General features: G+C 42.8%; 1 protein-coding gene across 1 annotated transcript in view; it reads left to right on the top strand.

The window, feature by feature from the left end:
• The window catches only part of IMPG1 (interphotoreceptor matrix proteoglycan 1), a 155,345-nt gene that overhangs the window by 26,667 nt on the left and 112,763 nt on the right, over positions 1–15,915 (top strand). Inside the window, 3 exon segments of the mRNA XM_019967056.2 lie at positions 7,595–7,828; positions 14,053–14,219; positions 14,485–14,513. Coding sequence (XP_019822615.2) covers positions 7,595–7,828; positions 14,053–14,219; positions 14,485–14,513 — 430 coding nt within the window.

Here is a 15,915-nt window from a genome sequence, read left to right as displayed (position 1 = left end):
GTGTGAGTATTTGAGGTCAGATGCAGCCAGTGAGGTGATGCAGTGCTAGAAATCCAAGGAGTTATCTTCTGGCTCCTCCTGCTCTCAAAAAAAAAAAAAAAATGTGAAGCAAGGTCATCAGCTGAGACTGAGAATTGGCAAGAAGTGCGGGAAACTTGAGATAAGTTGTGCATAGTTGTCCAAGAGAAACTCAATGGACCAGAGAAATGTAGTGTGATATTATTTAAGGATCATAAATTTAAAGTGAGTCCTAATGGTTGTTTTTCTCCAGCCGAGTTCAGCTACAAGGGTGCAAGTGAGGAGAAGGCAAAGAGCAGGGTTTAACCCTGGCTATGGTTTTGCCTATCAAGTACAATAATTGGGGGGTAAGAGAGTGGAGGGCTTGTCCTCCTAAAGAGCCAGGCAATATTAATTTCCTTTCCTATTACACTCATGTTTTTAATGACTCAGTTTCCTGTTCGTTTGTTTACTCTTGGATAAATTGAAAGATTGTGGGGATGATGATTTTACTAAATTATAATTTGTGTATAAGCCATCTCTTTTCTGTTCTTTTGGTTTTCTTTCACAAAGAATTTTTTATTTGTCTTTTCACTTAGGATATTATCTTTAATAAGATGACTGTATCCAAAACCTCTGATATTCAACACTGTGGAAAGGAGTAGATGTTTCAAAGGAAGATTGCAATAGTGTAGGTTGGCAGGACATATGAAGCTATTTTTCATAGTCTAATGGTTTATAAAACAAATTAACTCATGCCCATACATAAAAGACTCACTATTGCTATAGGAATTTTTCACTAGGTCTCTTAATGGCTATGTATTGCATATCTGTTGTGTACAAAACACTGTACTAGGCAAGCACTGAGGTGAATTGGGGAGAGGGTAGGATTATAACACACAGGAATTTGCTGTCTAAAAGTTCTAGGTATTTGCAAATCCAAAGGTATTTGCAGTCTAAAATCATATATTTACAACAAATTATTGTGCAAGGCAGGACAAAGCAAGCACTACACACAAGGTCCATGACAGTCGTTCACCTAATTTACCTTTACCTACCGCAGTGGGCCTGAAACAGTAGAAACCTAGTGAATACAGTAAATCAGTAAATGTAAAAAAGATCTGAGCCAGGCTAGAGGGGCTGGAGGAACCCACACGTGAATTCTGCACGTGAGATCTGAGAAAACTTAAGAGAGAAGGAGAGCCGGACCTTGAAGGAAAAAGAGGAGCCCAACAAAAAAAGGGGGGAAGAAAAGAGCCCTTCTCTACGAAGACACAAGCCTGAGATGTACAAGCAGCATGGAAGCGCAGGGATGCATGGGGCATGCGCAGTCTAGTCGGCGGACCGCGATGCAGTACCGTGCAAGAGAGTCAGCAAGGAAGGGCGATGCGGTACGCGAAATCTGTGATCAATCAGATGAGTTTTTATCGAGCACTTACCACTGTGCCCAACACCGTAGCTCTTCTAATATCACAGAAACCCTGTAAGATAGCCACCAAAAGTCTCCATTTTACAGTGGAGAAATTTAGACAGAGAGGTCAATTTTATACCTGTTATACAGCTGGTCAGTCACAGAGCCAGGGCCGCGGGCACCGCTGGTACTATTAATTAAAACACTTTGAATAGTGGAGTGACATGTGGTTTGCGTTGCTGCTACATTTTTCTTTCACAAATAACGGACATATTCAAGTTAAATTTAAGTTAAGCGCCATGATTATTAGCTGTTACTCCTCCCTGGCGGCTCAGCGGTAAAGAATCCACTTGCGACGCAGGAGACACAGGTCTGATCCCTGTGTTGGGAAGATCCCCTGGAGAAGGGAATGGCAACCCACTCCAGTATCCTTGCCTGGAAAATCCCATGGACAGAGGAGCCTGGTGGGCTACAGTCCATGGTTGCAAGAGTCCCACACCGCTTGGCAACTAAATCACCACCACCACCTCTGTACTTAGAAGTTCTGAATAGACAAATATATTAATTTCCTCTTTCCTTCACCCAATGATATGACTATTTCCCAAAACTACTGGCTTATGGATTGTTTTCTTTATGATTAATCTACAATATAATATAACTCAACTGCACTGTTATCCAAATGCATATTTAACTAAATTTTTCTAATACGATGAAAAATATAGTTTCTTTTTTAATGAAATCACTTTGTCTTTCTCTTTGTAACTTTGAACTTCATCCAGAGACCGTTGTTGATGACACCCAGTTCATCATCATACAGGTTATACTTATGTTTTATCACTATCTTACAGAAATATTTTCTGCCTCAAAAAATTTTCCAATCTATTAAATGCACTCCTTTTTTATAGCAAGTCTTTCAACTCTCAACTCATTCTCATTAAACTTTTACCCCATACCTTCCAAATACTTATATAAACTAAAACTATCAGCTCATAAAAATGTATCCTGAGAATCGGAGTTCAGTTCAACATCAACACTACAATTTATGCAACACTGAAGGACAGTATCTAATGTGATCTAATTATTTTACCCAAGAGTGCTTTCATTAGCTCTAATAAATATCAGCTCTTTTTACCTCCTCTAAATTTGTAACATTACATGTTTCAATTCTTTACATTACATATATTTTGTTTTTACTTGAAATCCTTGGGAAAGAGACAGATTTCATCAATGTAGCCTGTCTTGTAAATATTCTTGAGCCCAGGTAACCTTAAGCCTCTCTTCTCAAAAATCTTGCCCACATTTTCTCTAGAGATGACAGGGGATGGGGGCACCCTGCTCAAATGAAAGTATTATCAGAGTGGGTCCCCTGTGGTTGGCTTCATGTGATCTGAAGAAACACAGAAGGCTGGGGAATCTGATACTTAGGTCATGCAAGAAACCAAAGAAAGGTAGAGGATGTTTATCCTAAAGTAAAAAAGTGCCTAATATAAAGAAAATACAAGGAACTGCTTGTAGAAGCATCTGTAACTTGGTCTTTGCTAGACCAGAGGGCAGAAGTAGAACTAATGTGTGGAAGCTACTGGAAAATAATTTTCAGCTCAAAGGAAAGAATTATCTGGGTAGACATTCAAAAATGGAACTCGGTGTTTCCTTTTTTTTTTTTTTTAATTTTTATTTAATTAGTATACATGTGTTCCCCATCCTGATCGGTGTTTCCTTGAGGAGGGAGGCAGCCGTTTGCAGAGTACCTGCATTAGGTCTCCTTCCACAGGAGATCTGAAAAACTGGTGACTGTATTATTTATTTTCCAAGTAGGGACACATTGAGAATGAAAGGACAGAAGCAAGAAATCAGGAGACCCAAAGCCCACCAAGTCCCACACCCTCCTAGTTCACCTCGTTGTTGACCACTAGCGACGTGGACTTATGGACACGTGGAGGTTTGTGAAAGATCAGCCCTGGTAGGGAAAGGGAATAGCTCAGATCCCATGAGAATGCAGGGAAACAGGGAAATCTGTGACCTTCTCATCTCTCCTTCTGTTCCCACTCTGATAAGATGAAGTCCAAAGTCATAGATCTAGCAGGATCTCTGTGAGCGAGCCTGGGTATCAGCAAAGTGTTAAGATCCAAAGGGATCTGATTGGGAAAAATTCCAGGATGGGGGCTTTGTTCCCAGAGCCAGGGTGGAAATACTATTCCCAAACCAAGCCATTCAGAGGGTTCTACCAGAGCATAACAAGCAAGTAAGAACAGACCAACCCCAAAGGACCAAAGACTCTGGAGGTGGCTCAGGCGAGAGCAAGACCAGCCTAAGAGCAGGGCCCCACCCTGCAGCCAGGTGCCATGGCAAGGACGGGGAGTGCAGGAGTGTGGGAACACGAGCTCCCCCAGTGGGGTCTGTGCTCACCAAACCAGAGAGGCTTAGAATTATCCGATGACGCACATTTTTTTCTCTTCCGTTCTTCGTGGCTATTGAAATACGATTACAAAACTTTGTGAATGTTGCAAAGAGTTTATTAGAAATTAACATTCCTAAACTAAAATTCCCATCTTACCAACTGCAGTGGCCATTCATGGCTGTGGATTCAGCTTCTAGAATCCCCTTTGGGCAGCTTTTGCCCTGACATGGAATGGGCACCTTCCACTCTGCCATGCAGCCCACCTGACAGAGGGAAGGCTGACCCCCACCTCCAGTTAGAATGAGCCACTCAGGATCATCCCAATTCCCTGCCCAGGACCACTCAGCTCAAGCTAATAGTGCCAGCGTATCCCCATTGGCAGCTGGTATTCATCTAAGCACGTGGCGTGGATCAGCCAGACTGTAGGGAAAGCCTATTTTTCAACATGAACAGGGCAAGCGCATTTAATTTGGTGGAAGCTGGCCTACAAATAAAGTCCCACGTGAGGGGATGGAGCAGAGAAAATGAGAGTAGTAGAAAGGCAAGCAGGGTTTCATTGCAGCAGGCAGTTCTTACCTTTTAGCTTTCTTTCATATGCAGTAATAACTCCCTTACTGTTTAAGCCAATGAGAAGAGGGTTCTCCTGACTCTTCAGCTGAAGGTCTCCTTACAGATCCACAAAACAGTGGTTCCCAAACCTGTCCACATCTTGGAATCACCTGGAGACCTTCAGAAGCTGCTGACCCCTGTGTTCCAATCAGAGATTTCACGTTATTGCTCTGTTGCTTGCCTGGGTGAGCAGACGAGTCTCTAAGAATGGGTCACTCCCCAAGACTGGCAGTGTCCTTTGAGCCTCCTCAATGTGACAGAGAATGTGTTCCTACCCGGACTCCATCAGCCCACTCACCCCACCCCCAGTGAAGGAGGGGTTTATATGCTTTGTGGCAAGGTTTGAATTGCTCTGCAGCTGTTGCTGCTGCTGCTAAGTCACTTCAGTCGTGTCCGACTCTGTGCAACCCCATAGACGGCAGCCCACCAGGCTCCCCCGTCCCTGGGATTCTCCAGGCAAGAACACTGGAGTGGGTTGCCATTTCCTTCTCCAATGCATGAAAGTGAAAAGTGAAAGTGAAGTCGCTCAGTCATGTCTGACTCTTAGCAACCCCATGGACTGCAGCCTGCCAGGCTCCTCCATCCATGAGATTTTCCAGGCAAGAGTACTGGAGTGGGGTGCCATTGCCTTCTCCGGGTTCTGCAGCTACATGCTTACATTTCTGCTTGATCCCCTCATCTGGACAGTATTTCAGAAGCTAAGGGGTGGAGTGCCTTCTTTAGTAAAATGACAGCATCAGTCTTTGTAATCCACATGCTGGTGGTCTCCAGGGGCCAGAGTAAGTGGTCCCAGGTCATCAGTAATTCATCTCTTAAACAGTAGACTGGCTAAAAGGAAGGAGGTGGAATGGGAGGGGAGGAATGGAGATGTGACCACACTGTTAACATGCTCTGACAGCTCTGGACCCCAGTACCCAACTGGGTGGTAAATGGAGATATAAAATAGTATCTGTTTCATCTATATAGTGGAGTTTCCCCAGTGGCTCAGTGCTAAAGAATCTGCCTGCAGTGCAGGAGGTACGGGAGACATGGGTTCAATCCCTAAGTTGGGAAGATCCCCTGGAGAAGGGCATGGCAACCCACTCCAGTATTCTTGCCTGGAGAATCCCATGGACAGAGGAGCCCGGTGGACTGTTGTCCATAGGATCGCAAAGAGCCTGACAGACTGAAGTGACTTAGCATGCATACGCATCTATATAGTACAGCTTTTGTGACAATGATAGGAAATAATATATATAGAAGAAAACTCAAAATAAAATAGTGCTCTGTGAATGTAAGGTATTTTTATGAGAGGTCCACAAAGTTACAAATGAAATCCAGACCTCACCCTACCAGACACCACGGTGGCGGCCAGATGAATGGCTCCAGGAGTTTAATCCTCTGCCAACACCCTCTCTTTGGCCTGTCTTCCACTCCTTCTCTCATCATCCTTCATAAAATATCAAGCATGCTCTGTAAATGAAATTCTAACGCCTCAAATCACTTTCAAGCACACTGCCACCCCCAGAGCCCTGCCCACACAGAAATCCTAGGGCTGCGACTAATGGGCAGGGAGGTTGTTTGGCTGCATTTTTTTCCCCTTGGTTTTTAGAAGCACTCCACTTCCTCATCAAGAGCACACCTCTGGGTACCACAGTGCTATATCATTCCCTACTTGAATTATAATGTCTATCAAAAGAGGCATCTCTCGGGAGGCTTGAGTGCTAAGTGGGGAGTGATTTTTAGAGAGATGTGTGGGAAATCGTTTCAATATTTGGCAGTTCCTAAAGGCAAGATGATTCGAGACTTTTTTTAAAAATACACTTGATCGGCTCATTCTGCTATTCCCTGATTTCTGAAAATGCTTTATCATTGGAATTTGACATTTGCATTAAAATAAAACTTCCATAAGCCACAGGACCAGTTTTTCATTTTCTCTAATCATTTATCGTATGCTTCACCTATAACACACAAATGTATATGTTCACCAGGAAATCAATCTTTTTTTAAATCAAAATATAGTTGATTTACAGTGCTTCAGGTATACAGCAAAGTGATTCCGTTATGCACATATATATATTCTTTTTCAGATTTTTTCCATTATAGGTTATTCAGTTCAGTTCAGTCGCTCAGTCGTGTCTGATTCTTTGCGACCCCATGAATCGCAGCACGCCAGGCCTCCCTGTCCATCACCAACTCCCGGAGTTCACTCAGACTCACGTCCATCGAGTCAGTGATGCCATCCAGCCATCTCATCCTCTGTCGTCCCCTTCTCCTCCTGCCTTCAATCCCTCCCAGCATCAGAGTCTTTTCCAATGAGTCAGCTCTTCGCATGAGGTGGCCAAAGTACTGGAGTTTCAGCTTTAGCGTCATTCCTTCCAAAGAAATCCCAGGGCTGATCTCCTTCAGAATGGACTGGTTGGATCTCCTTGCAGTCCAAGGGACTCTCAAGGGTCTTCTCCAACACCACAGTTCAAAAGCATCAATTCTATGGCACTCAGCTTTCTTCACAGTCCAACTCTCACATCCATACATGACCACTGGAAAAACCACAGCCTTGACTAGACAGACCTTTGTTGGCAAAGTAATGTCTCTGCTTTTCAATAGGTTATTATAAGATATTAAATATAGCTCCCTATGTTATATAGCGGGCTTCCCTGGTGGCTCAGATGGTACAGAATCCACCGACAATGCAGGAGACCTGAGTTTGATCCCTGAGTTGGGAAGATCCCCTGGAGGAGGGCATGACAACCCACTCTGGTGTTCCTGCCTAGAGAATTCCCATGGACAAAGGAGCCTGGCAGGCAACAGTCCATGGGGTCGCGAAGAGTCAGACATGACTGAGTGACTAAGCACATGTTATATAGGAGACCTTGTTGTTTATCTATTTTATATGTAGTAGTGTGTATCTGTTAATCCCAGGTTTCCTATTTATTCCTCCTCCCTCCTTTCCCCTTTGGTAACCATAAATTTGTTTTCTATGTCTGTGAGTATGTTTCTGTTTTGTAAATAAATTCATCTGTATCGTTTTCTTTAGATTCCACATACAAGCAATATCATATGATGTTTGTCTCCGTCTGACTTACTTCACTTAGTGTGATAATTTCTAGGTCCATCCATGTTGGTGCAAATAGCACTATTTCTTTTTTTTTTTTTTATGGCTGAGTACTATTACCAGGAAATCAATCTTTCTTTTACAGATCTCTCCATTAAAATATACGGTTCTGAAATTAAAGACATAGATAATGCCCCAAGAACTGAAGCAACCAAAAATACCGCAAAAACGTACAAAGTGTCAACCATGAGACGAATATTCGATTTGGCAAAGCATCGAACCAAAAGATCAGCATTTTTCCCAACTGGGGTTAAAGTGTGTCCACAGGAATCCATGGAACAGATTTTAGCCAGTCTCCAAGCTTATTATAGATTGAGAGGTAAGGAAAGAGATGTAGCCTGTTCAGACTTCCCCTCTTTTTGTCTCTTCTCTTTCTTCCATACCTAGATTGTCTTCAGCCCAGACTTCCAGTTTCTGCTTCAGTCACAAGAGTTATACAAAATAGCCAACTGAACTGAGAGTTGTGAATAATAAACCTTTGAAACTATGGTAGATCTGTGTTTGTCTGTCTTAAAGCCATGTCCTCTGCAACACAGAACCATTAGGGCATTTAACAAGCCACCCACCCTGTGGCGGATTCATGTTGATGTATGGCAAAACCAATACAATATTGTAAAGTAATTAGCCTTTAATTAAAATAAATAAATTTAAATTAAAAAAAAAAAAAGCCACCAGAAAGCCTTCGCCTATGGGTTTCACCTCTTTGTTTTATTTCTGCCAAAGCCCAGTACTGAATTCGAATATTGTTACTATGAAGAAGCACAAGAATGATTGCGACATCAGGGAACTAAGCAAATTGATTTATGACTTAAGATCTCACTTTTCAAAAACCACGTTACAATCCTGATCCTCCCTTCCTTCTTGGTAAGTTTGCTGATTCAGCAAAAAGGCCTGACGCTGGGAAACCTAGAGGCACAAATTAGCAGTGGTTACCAAGATAAATGCATAGGTGTTAAGGGGATTTACAACACAATTACCGTGGCTTCCAGCAGAGTTACAGCACAGGTTTTACCCCGAGCCATCATCACAGGACTCTTACAGCGTTCCCGGAAGTCATGATGGAGTTCAATCACACCACAGCTGTCAGCGGCTGTCCTTGCCATTCACTTACAACGGATGAAAAAAATTCCCATGGCTTATTTAAACAGAAGAAAGAATCTTTGGTAGCTTCTGTTACATCCCCAGGACCTCCCTGCTGGCTCAGTGGTAAAGAATCTGCCTGCCAATGCAGGAGACTCAAGTTGGATCCCTAGGTCAGGAAGATTCCCTGGAGAAGGAAATGGCAACCCACCCCAGTATTCTTGTCTGGGACATCCCATGGACTGAGGAGCCTGGCGGTCTAAAGTGCCCAGAGTCACAGAGTCAGACACAACTTAGGGACTGTTAACAATTACATCCCCAGGTAGCCCCATATTATGCAAAGAGTCTTGCTGGCTGAATTCTAAACTCAGCTCACCTTCCCTGTGAATGCTGAGGAGGGTTACTGATTACAGCCTTGATCATAATAGACGTTTGCTTCTATTCCAAACAGCGCAGTCACCTGGCTCCAGACTTACTGACCAGAGCAAGCTGGTGCAATTCCAGCCTTGATGTGTTACACGTTATGACCACTGAACAGTATGTCTTCACACTAACATCTCACCAAATTCTTAAGTATTTACATCTATAAGATGTGCAAGGATTGAAATTAATGTGGGGCATTCTTATGGACTTGGAAAGCATCATTAACTAACAGTATCAAAAATACCAAGCCTTGTGTTCCTTGTATGCCTCATTTTATGTGGAAGTAAAGAGAGAACTTGCTTTTTGACAGAAGCCACACCTGCAGAGAAATGACAGGTACTGGATCAGAGTCAGAAGGAGGACTCTAATGATAGAAAATCAAGTGCACTATATTAATATTCTTTATTAATATAATATTTAGCCCAGCACCTCTGTGTAGCGGTTTCTCAGTAAATGCTTGTTGATAGATGCAGGAAGTCATTGGAAGTGCAAAGAAAAGACAGTACTGCTTGTAAAGCATTCATTTGAATGTGACGACACAGTGGTCAGCTAATGACACTGGTAAATTTCATGTTATTTGTTAATAGATAGAAAAATAAATGCATAATATACGCATCGCACTGACCATGAACACAGCTATTGCTGACTATTTTCATGTAGCTTCTAATCTTTTATGACATTCACAAACAGGGTTCATCACAGGAATTTGCAGACTAGACTATTCATTGCTGCAACTGAATTCTTTGCTCTGAATTTTATTCATAGCTCTTTATCCTTGATTAGGTTTGCCTCTTTCATTCTTGCTTCCCTGGATGAAACAAGCCACTGTTTTCTCCCCACAGCAATGACAGCCCATTATCTTTATGGCTGCCCCTGGGTGATATGAAATTTTACTATTCATCAGCATAATGTTTTTAAGTCTAACAAATTGGTTCACAAAGAAACTAGAACTAAGACCCAGCTATAAAGTGGCATTTCTCTGACAGAGTAACCCACTTATTGTTCTCATAGCTGCTTTTACAAAATTATCTTTCTAATTTAGGAGAGACAGCATCCACACTCCTCAAATCAAATGGAATATTGAGCTATTTCTTTTCCCAGTCCTAAAGCAACACAAGGGAAAATGTTCTGTGCTTCCTGATGGAATCACAGGCATGCTCATCAGAAAGCACAGACACAGGAGCCAAGGTCATTTCTGGTAGCTTCCCAGGTAGGACCCTGTGTGCCCACCTAGATGACTGCTGGGGCTGCATCCCTTCAACATCCTCTGTGAGTCCTTTGAGAAGCCATTCTCCCCATGTCTTCCCCCTTCTCTCCCTTCCTCTGTCTTCACTCTCTCTCCCAACCCCAATATTAAAAGTTAGATAGAAGTTAGATCTTTGTTTCATGTTACTGTGTGACCCAGAGAAAGCTAAGATGGAGGGAACCCTGGTTCTTGCTGCTCAAAATGCTGTCCACAAACAGGCGGTATCATCATCAGCTGGAAACCACCTAGAGATGCTGGTACTCAGACTCCACAACAGACCTACTTCATAACCTGCATTTTAATAATTTGCCCAGATAATCCTGCTCTTTGGCCTGCCACCCTTTCTTACACCTTGGGGACACAGAAAGCCCTTGTCCCCATTAAAACTTTTCACCAATGTTCTGAGAGAACATTCTCCCTGAAGCACAAATGGCTGAAGCTGCTTGAAGAATTATTTCCCTAAAGCATTGTAGTTTCTAGAGATCAAAATGTTAGGATGTATCTAGGAGCCAGTGTCTTTTCTTTAGACTAATTTGAGGGACAAAAAAAAATTTTTTTTGGTGACTCCTCTGATGTCATTTTTTTGCCCTCCTGGAAGCTCAGCACAAACCAGGAGAAAGAATCCTTTTGTGATCAGGAAAACAGGGGCACCAGCCCATGACTCACCGGGATAGTCATCCATCCTTATTGAAGGCATAACAAATAAAAACCTTGTAAGCCGAGGTATCAAAAGATCTCAGGGGCTGGGAGGCATCTGGAATTTTCTAACACTTTGTTATACCACTCTGCACCATCCTTGTCTGAACTGGTTGTGAAGGATTGTCACAAGAATTTTGGAGAAATCAGAGCCTTGAGTCCCCAGTCTCCTCACCGTTACTTGAGATCTGACCACAGGACCTCAGCCTTCCTGCTGAATGTCTCAACCTAGGCTGTTTGGTGATGTAGGAAGAACTCCAGGGAACACACACTTCATAGGTGGACAACTTAAATGGCTCATTCCAAGTGGTGGGAGCTGCACCCACCCCCAGCTCTATGGCTTCTGGTCACATTGCTGATGATAAATGACCTGAACTTCTGTTGGTCTGGAATTCTCTTTGTTTCTCAAAACAGAAAGCTAAGAGAAACCCAGATGCGGACCAGATGGGGAGTGTGGGAGGGTAAATCATAGGAATAAAAGTCTCCTAACTAGGTTTCTCATACCTCATTCCTCCCCACGACTCACAATCCTTTTTCTCTGCCTGGCAGTCAGAGGGTTTCTTTAGAAAGTCAGATGACGTCAACTTCTGTTCCAAAGCCTCCACTTGCTCCCCATCCCTCCAGAGGGCAAAATCAATATATTGCAATTGCTTATGACCGAAATCATCTAACTTTTTAAAAAATCTAACTTAATCCCCTAAAATAATTTGTAAATTCAGTGCCCCCTTGCATGCCATCACTTCATGGCATGTAGTTGTAGAGGTGACTGCAGCCATGAAATTAAAAGACGTTTGCTCCTTGGAAGAAAAGCTATGACCAACCTAGACAGAATATTAAAAAGCAGAGACATTATTTTGCCAACAAATGTCCATCTAGTCAAAGCTATGGTTTTTCCAGTGGTCATGTATGGATGTGAGAGCTGGACCATAAAGAGAGCTGAACGCCGAAGAATTGATGCTTTTGAACTCTGGTGTTGGAGAAGACTCGAGAGTCCCTTGGACTGCAAGGAGATCCGGAGATCCAACCAGTCCATCCTAAAGGAGATCAGTCCTAAATATTCATTGGAAAGATTGATGCTGAAGCTGAAGCTCCAATACTTTGGTACTTTCACATCAATATCTGATTCAAAGAACTGACTCATTGGAAAAGACCCTGATCCTGGGGAAGATGGAAGACAGGAGAAGAAGGGGACAACAAAGGATGAGGTGGTTTGATGGCATCACTGACTCCATGGACATGAGTTTGAGCAAACTCCAGAAGCTGGTGATGGACAGGGAAGCCTGGTGTGCTGCAGTCCATGGGGCTGCAAAGAGTCAGACATGACTGAGTAACTGAACTGACTGACTACATTCTTCTTCTAAAGTTTTCATTATAAGCTTAAATAATTGGATACGGTGTAAGTTTGGTGAGCTGTAAATATCGATATTGAAAATAAAACAGGAGTTAGAGCATTCTCCCATATACGGTGGAATCTACCACAGGCTCAATACTTATCATCAAACACTCTTTACAAATGCATGAACACCTCTTCCTAACAGCAGGCAATGTCACATGGTCCCTCTCTCTCCACACACCCACATTTCCATCCCACTTCTCGCTGCAGAGTCTTATCTTAATGTGATTTATATCATACTTGAAAGTCTGTTATGGGGTGCTTGAAGATATTCCTCAGTAACAAAATATACATAAATTGAAGTTAATTATTTTAACTTATTTCCTAAGTAAATAACTTATTTTACTTATTTTCAGAAATCTCTTCTGGATTCAGTTATATTTATAATTATTTTTAATATAGGATTGATTAAAGTAAGTAGATGTAAATTTGACAAAAGTTTTTATTTTTTGTACTGACAGATGCATGTAAGCTCAGATGTTCGGTTTTGGGTAACTAATGTTTATGAATACAAAGTTAGGAACAAGGCTTTGGAAAGAGCCAATTTAAATGAAGAGCCTGTAGCTTAAGCTCTCCTAACCTCTGCCCTGGAGAGATGGGATTGCTTTGGTGCTGTTCCTTTCCTCTGTTAATTCATGTGCCATTATTTGTTATTTCTATTATGCGTTGCGAACATTAGACAGAACTTAACATCAATTTGATCTCTATTCTTTTCCTTAGTTTCACTTAACTGCTAGGAAAACGTGAAACATAAATAAGTAGACAGGAACAGATGGAGTTCTGTTATAGTGATATTCTTATTCTTTAAGTTCCTCTGGCATTTTAGGCTAACAATCACACCATGATCTGATCATTATTTTTAATGATGTATCAGCTGTTGACTCCATTAGGACTTCTAACGCAAAGAATCACAAACTGCCCTACTTGCAAAAACTGTGTGCTATCCGTCAACCAAGTTCCCTCCCTGTCTTAACCTCAAACACAATTATTTCAAACACCCTTTGTGTGGCAGCCCAGGGGCACCATGCCACAGAAAGATCAGGGATGGGGGAGTCGGGCAAGGATGCTGGCCAAGGGGGAGATGAGGAAGGAAAAGTCGTGTCCTTAGGGAAATTTAGGAAAGCGTGCTAGGAAAGCTGAGATCTAGACACTGAGTGTTTAAATATATGTGTGACTGTTAACCCCTTGGAAAATCTGCAGATCCAGCCAGGTACCCAAGGCCCAGCAGAAGACGACTGGGCTACAAGTCCTGTACCCTCTGTGTGCCTCTCACCACAGCCTTCTATGTTCCACCTCTGTGACTCTCAGCCTTGCTCTGGCCACAGCTGACCTGCTTGCTAGTCTTTCAATGCACTCCCTGTTCTTCAGCCTTGGGGCCTCTTCCCAAGCTGTTCAAAAGTCACCTTGATCATGAGAACTTCTTCAACCACCTTATTATAAATAGCAGTCACCCACACATACACATTCCTATCTCCCTTCTTTTATTTTTCTCCCTGGTGATATATATACACCTGGGAGTATTTCTCCCAGGTATATATTTCTCCCTGCTCCATATATACTTGTTGAATGCGTTAATCTCTATGGGCTGTAAGCTAGTGTGTCAACATCAGCCATGACAGAGCCCTCCATGTTTAGGACTGTGTTTGGGTTGGGAGAAGGGCATCTTCTAAGGATGTGGCATCTTCTAAGGCATGCTGCCTTCCAGTGTGCCAGGAGGCGGTGTGGGAAGCCTACCGGATCTTTCTGGATCGCCTCCCTGAGCCGGGGGAATACCAGGACTGGGTCAGCGTCTGCCAGCAGGAGACCTTCTGCCTCTTTGACATCGGGAAAAATTTCAGCAACTCCCAGGAGCACCTGGATCTTCTTCAGCAGGTCAGTTCAAAGACGGTATGTAAGTTAGTCCAAAGTAGCTCCCAGGCCTCCAGCCCTGTCCCCTTTAGAATTAGTTTCCCCAGGGTATGGGTTGGTTGAAGAAATGCTTGGAAAGATCTGAGAAGGCCAACGGTAAATTCATTTCTGCAAAATAACATTGCACAGGCAGGTTGAAGTAAAGTTAAAGAGAAAGAGGAATGAAAATAGACTCTGGCTCTTCGGTTGGCATTATCTCTTGGTAAAATGACTTTTTATCTTTCTGCAGAGAATGAAACAGAGAAACTTCCTTGAGAGGTAAGTACCCAAAATAGAGTGCAGCATGCTCTTGACTTTTGAAGGATCACACGATGGAGTGAGACTGAGCTATTATGCCTTTATATTATTTCAGCTACTGAGATCTGAGTAGGTGATTCTGACAGACAATTTGTGCATGTATTTTGCTGAAGATAAATGAGTATATAAAAGGGAAAATGGATAGACCTTATAGACTGAGATAGATGTTTGCACTACATTTGCAGATGAAAATGAATGCAATACCAGGTGACAATTACCTAATATGGTTTTTTTTACTTATAAGACATAGAGCAATTAAAATAGTTGTTTTTAGAACTGTTGAAAAATATTAGTTACATCGGAAACATATTTAATGCAATCAGAGAGCAACCTGAATTTTGAACTCTCATTTGGTATTCTATAAAGTGTTAGTATTTCTCAAACTAAATTACTGAAGCACTGAGCTATGCCTTCAACAAGAACTGAATATCAAATAAGAAAATCGAAATGAAAAAAAAAAAAAGCAAAGGAAAAGTACATTCGATAAAATGATTAAAGAAGAGACATGCTGTTGCCAAACTCTAAACTCACAAATCACACACATTATATAACATTTAGAAATCTAAATCTGAAGATAATAATGCTGCAGAGAGAGACACAAATTGGGCTATAGGGATTACTGACAATGCTTTTCACATTTGTTCCTTCATTTCTGCTCCCTTTGCCACCACCTGGTCCAGGACCTTTTTAATTTACATGGTGAAAAAAGTCAAATCTGGTCTCCCTAACAGGTTTTCCTGCCTCTAACCTCTTCCCCTGCTTACCTTGCATAACTTCCGCTGGATTTATATGTCTGAGATAGGCCCTTTTTTGCACTGAACTTTGTTCAAAGGCTTTTGAAAATATTCCCGCATCTTCCTCTGGCTCTTAGGATTTTCCCCTCCCCACCCATCTCCACCTGCTCTGTGCCAAGGGTTGAGCGGGAATGATTGCCTCGCTCACCTCCCCTGGCCTCTGACTTCTGAGAAGGACCAGCCAGTGGGGGGCAGGAGACCAGAGGGCAGAGCAGAGTGAGGTGAACGAATGCATCACCTCCTGCACCCGCCGCCTGCAAAGTCTTCCGGACGGCTGGCCTCCTTCAGCCTCCGCCCAGCCCCTGTCAGGCAGCCCTCTCTTCCCACGGAGCCTCCGGGTCTCTGGTTGACATCACCGCTCCATCTCCTCAACCCTCCTGGATGAAGGGAGCTTTCAGCCCCTCGCTGTTACCAGCCATGGGTTCTGCACTCACCCTGTGGTTGCTCTCACACTTGTCCCATGACTTAGCAAGGCCTTTATTACACTCTGAGTGAGCTATCTGTTCCCTGTTAGGACCTCCCCTGAGGGAGAGACCAAACTAATTAATCAAAGCTTTCACCCCCTGACC

Source organism: Bos indicus, chromosome 9, assembly GCF_029378745.1.
Source record: "Bos indicus isolate NIAB-ARS_2022 breed Sahiwal x Tharparkar chromosome 9, NIAB-ARS_B.indTharparkar_mat_pri_1.0, whole genome shotgun sequence".
NCBI lineage: Eukaryota > Metazoa > Chordata > Mammalia > Artiodactyla > Bovidae > Bos > Bos indicus.
Note: the sequence above shows the minus strand (reverse complement) of the source record. Positions and strands in the feature narration are given on the sequence as shown.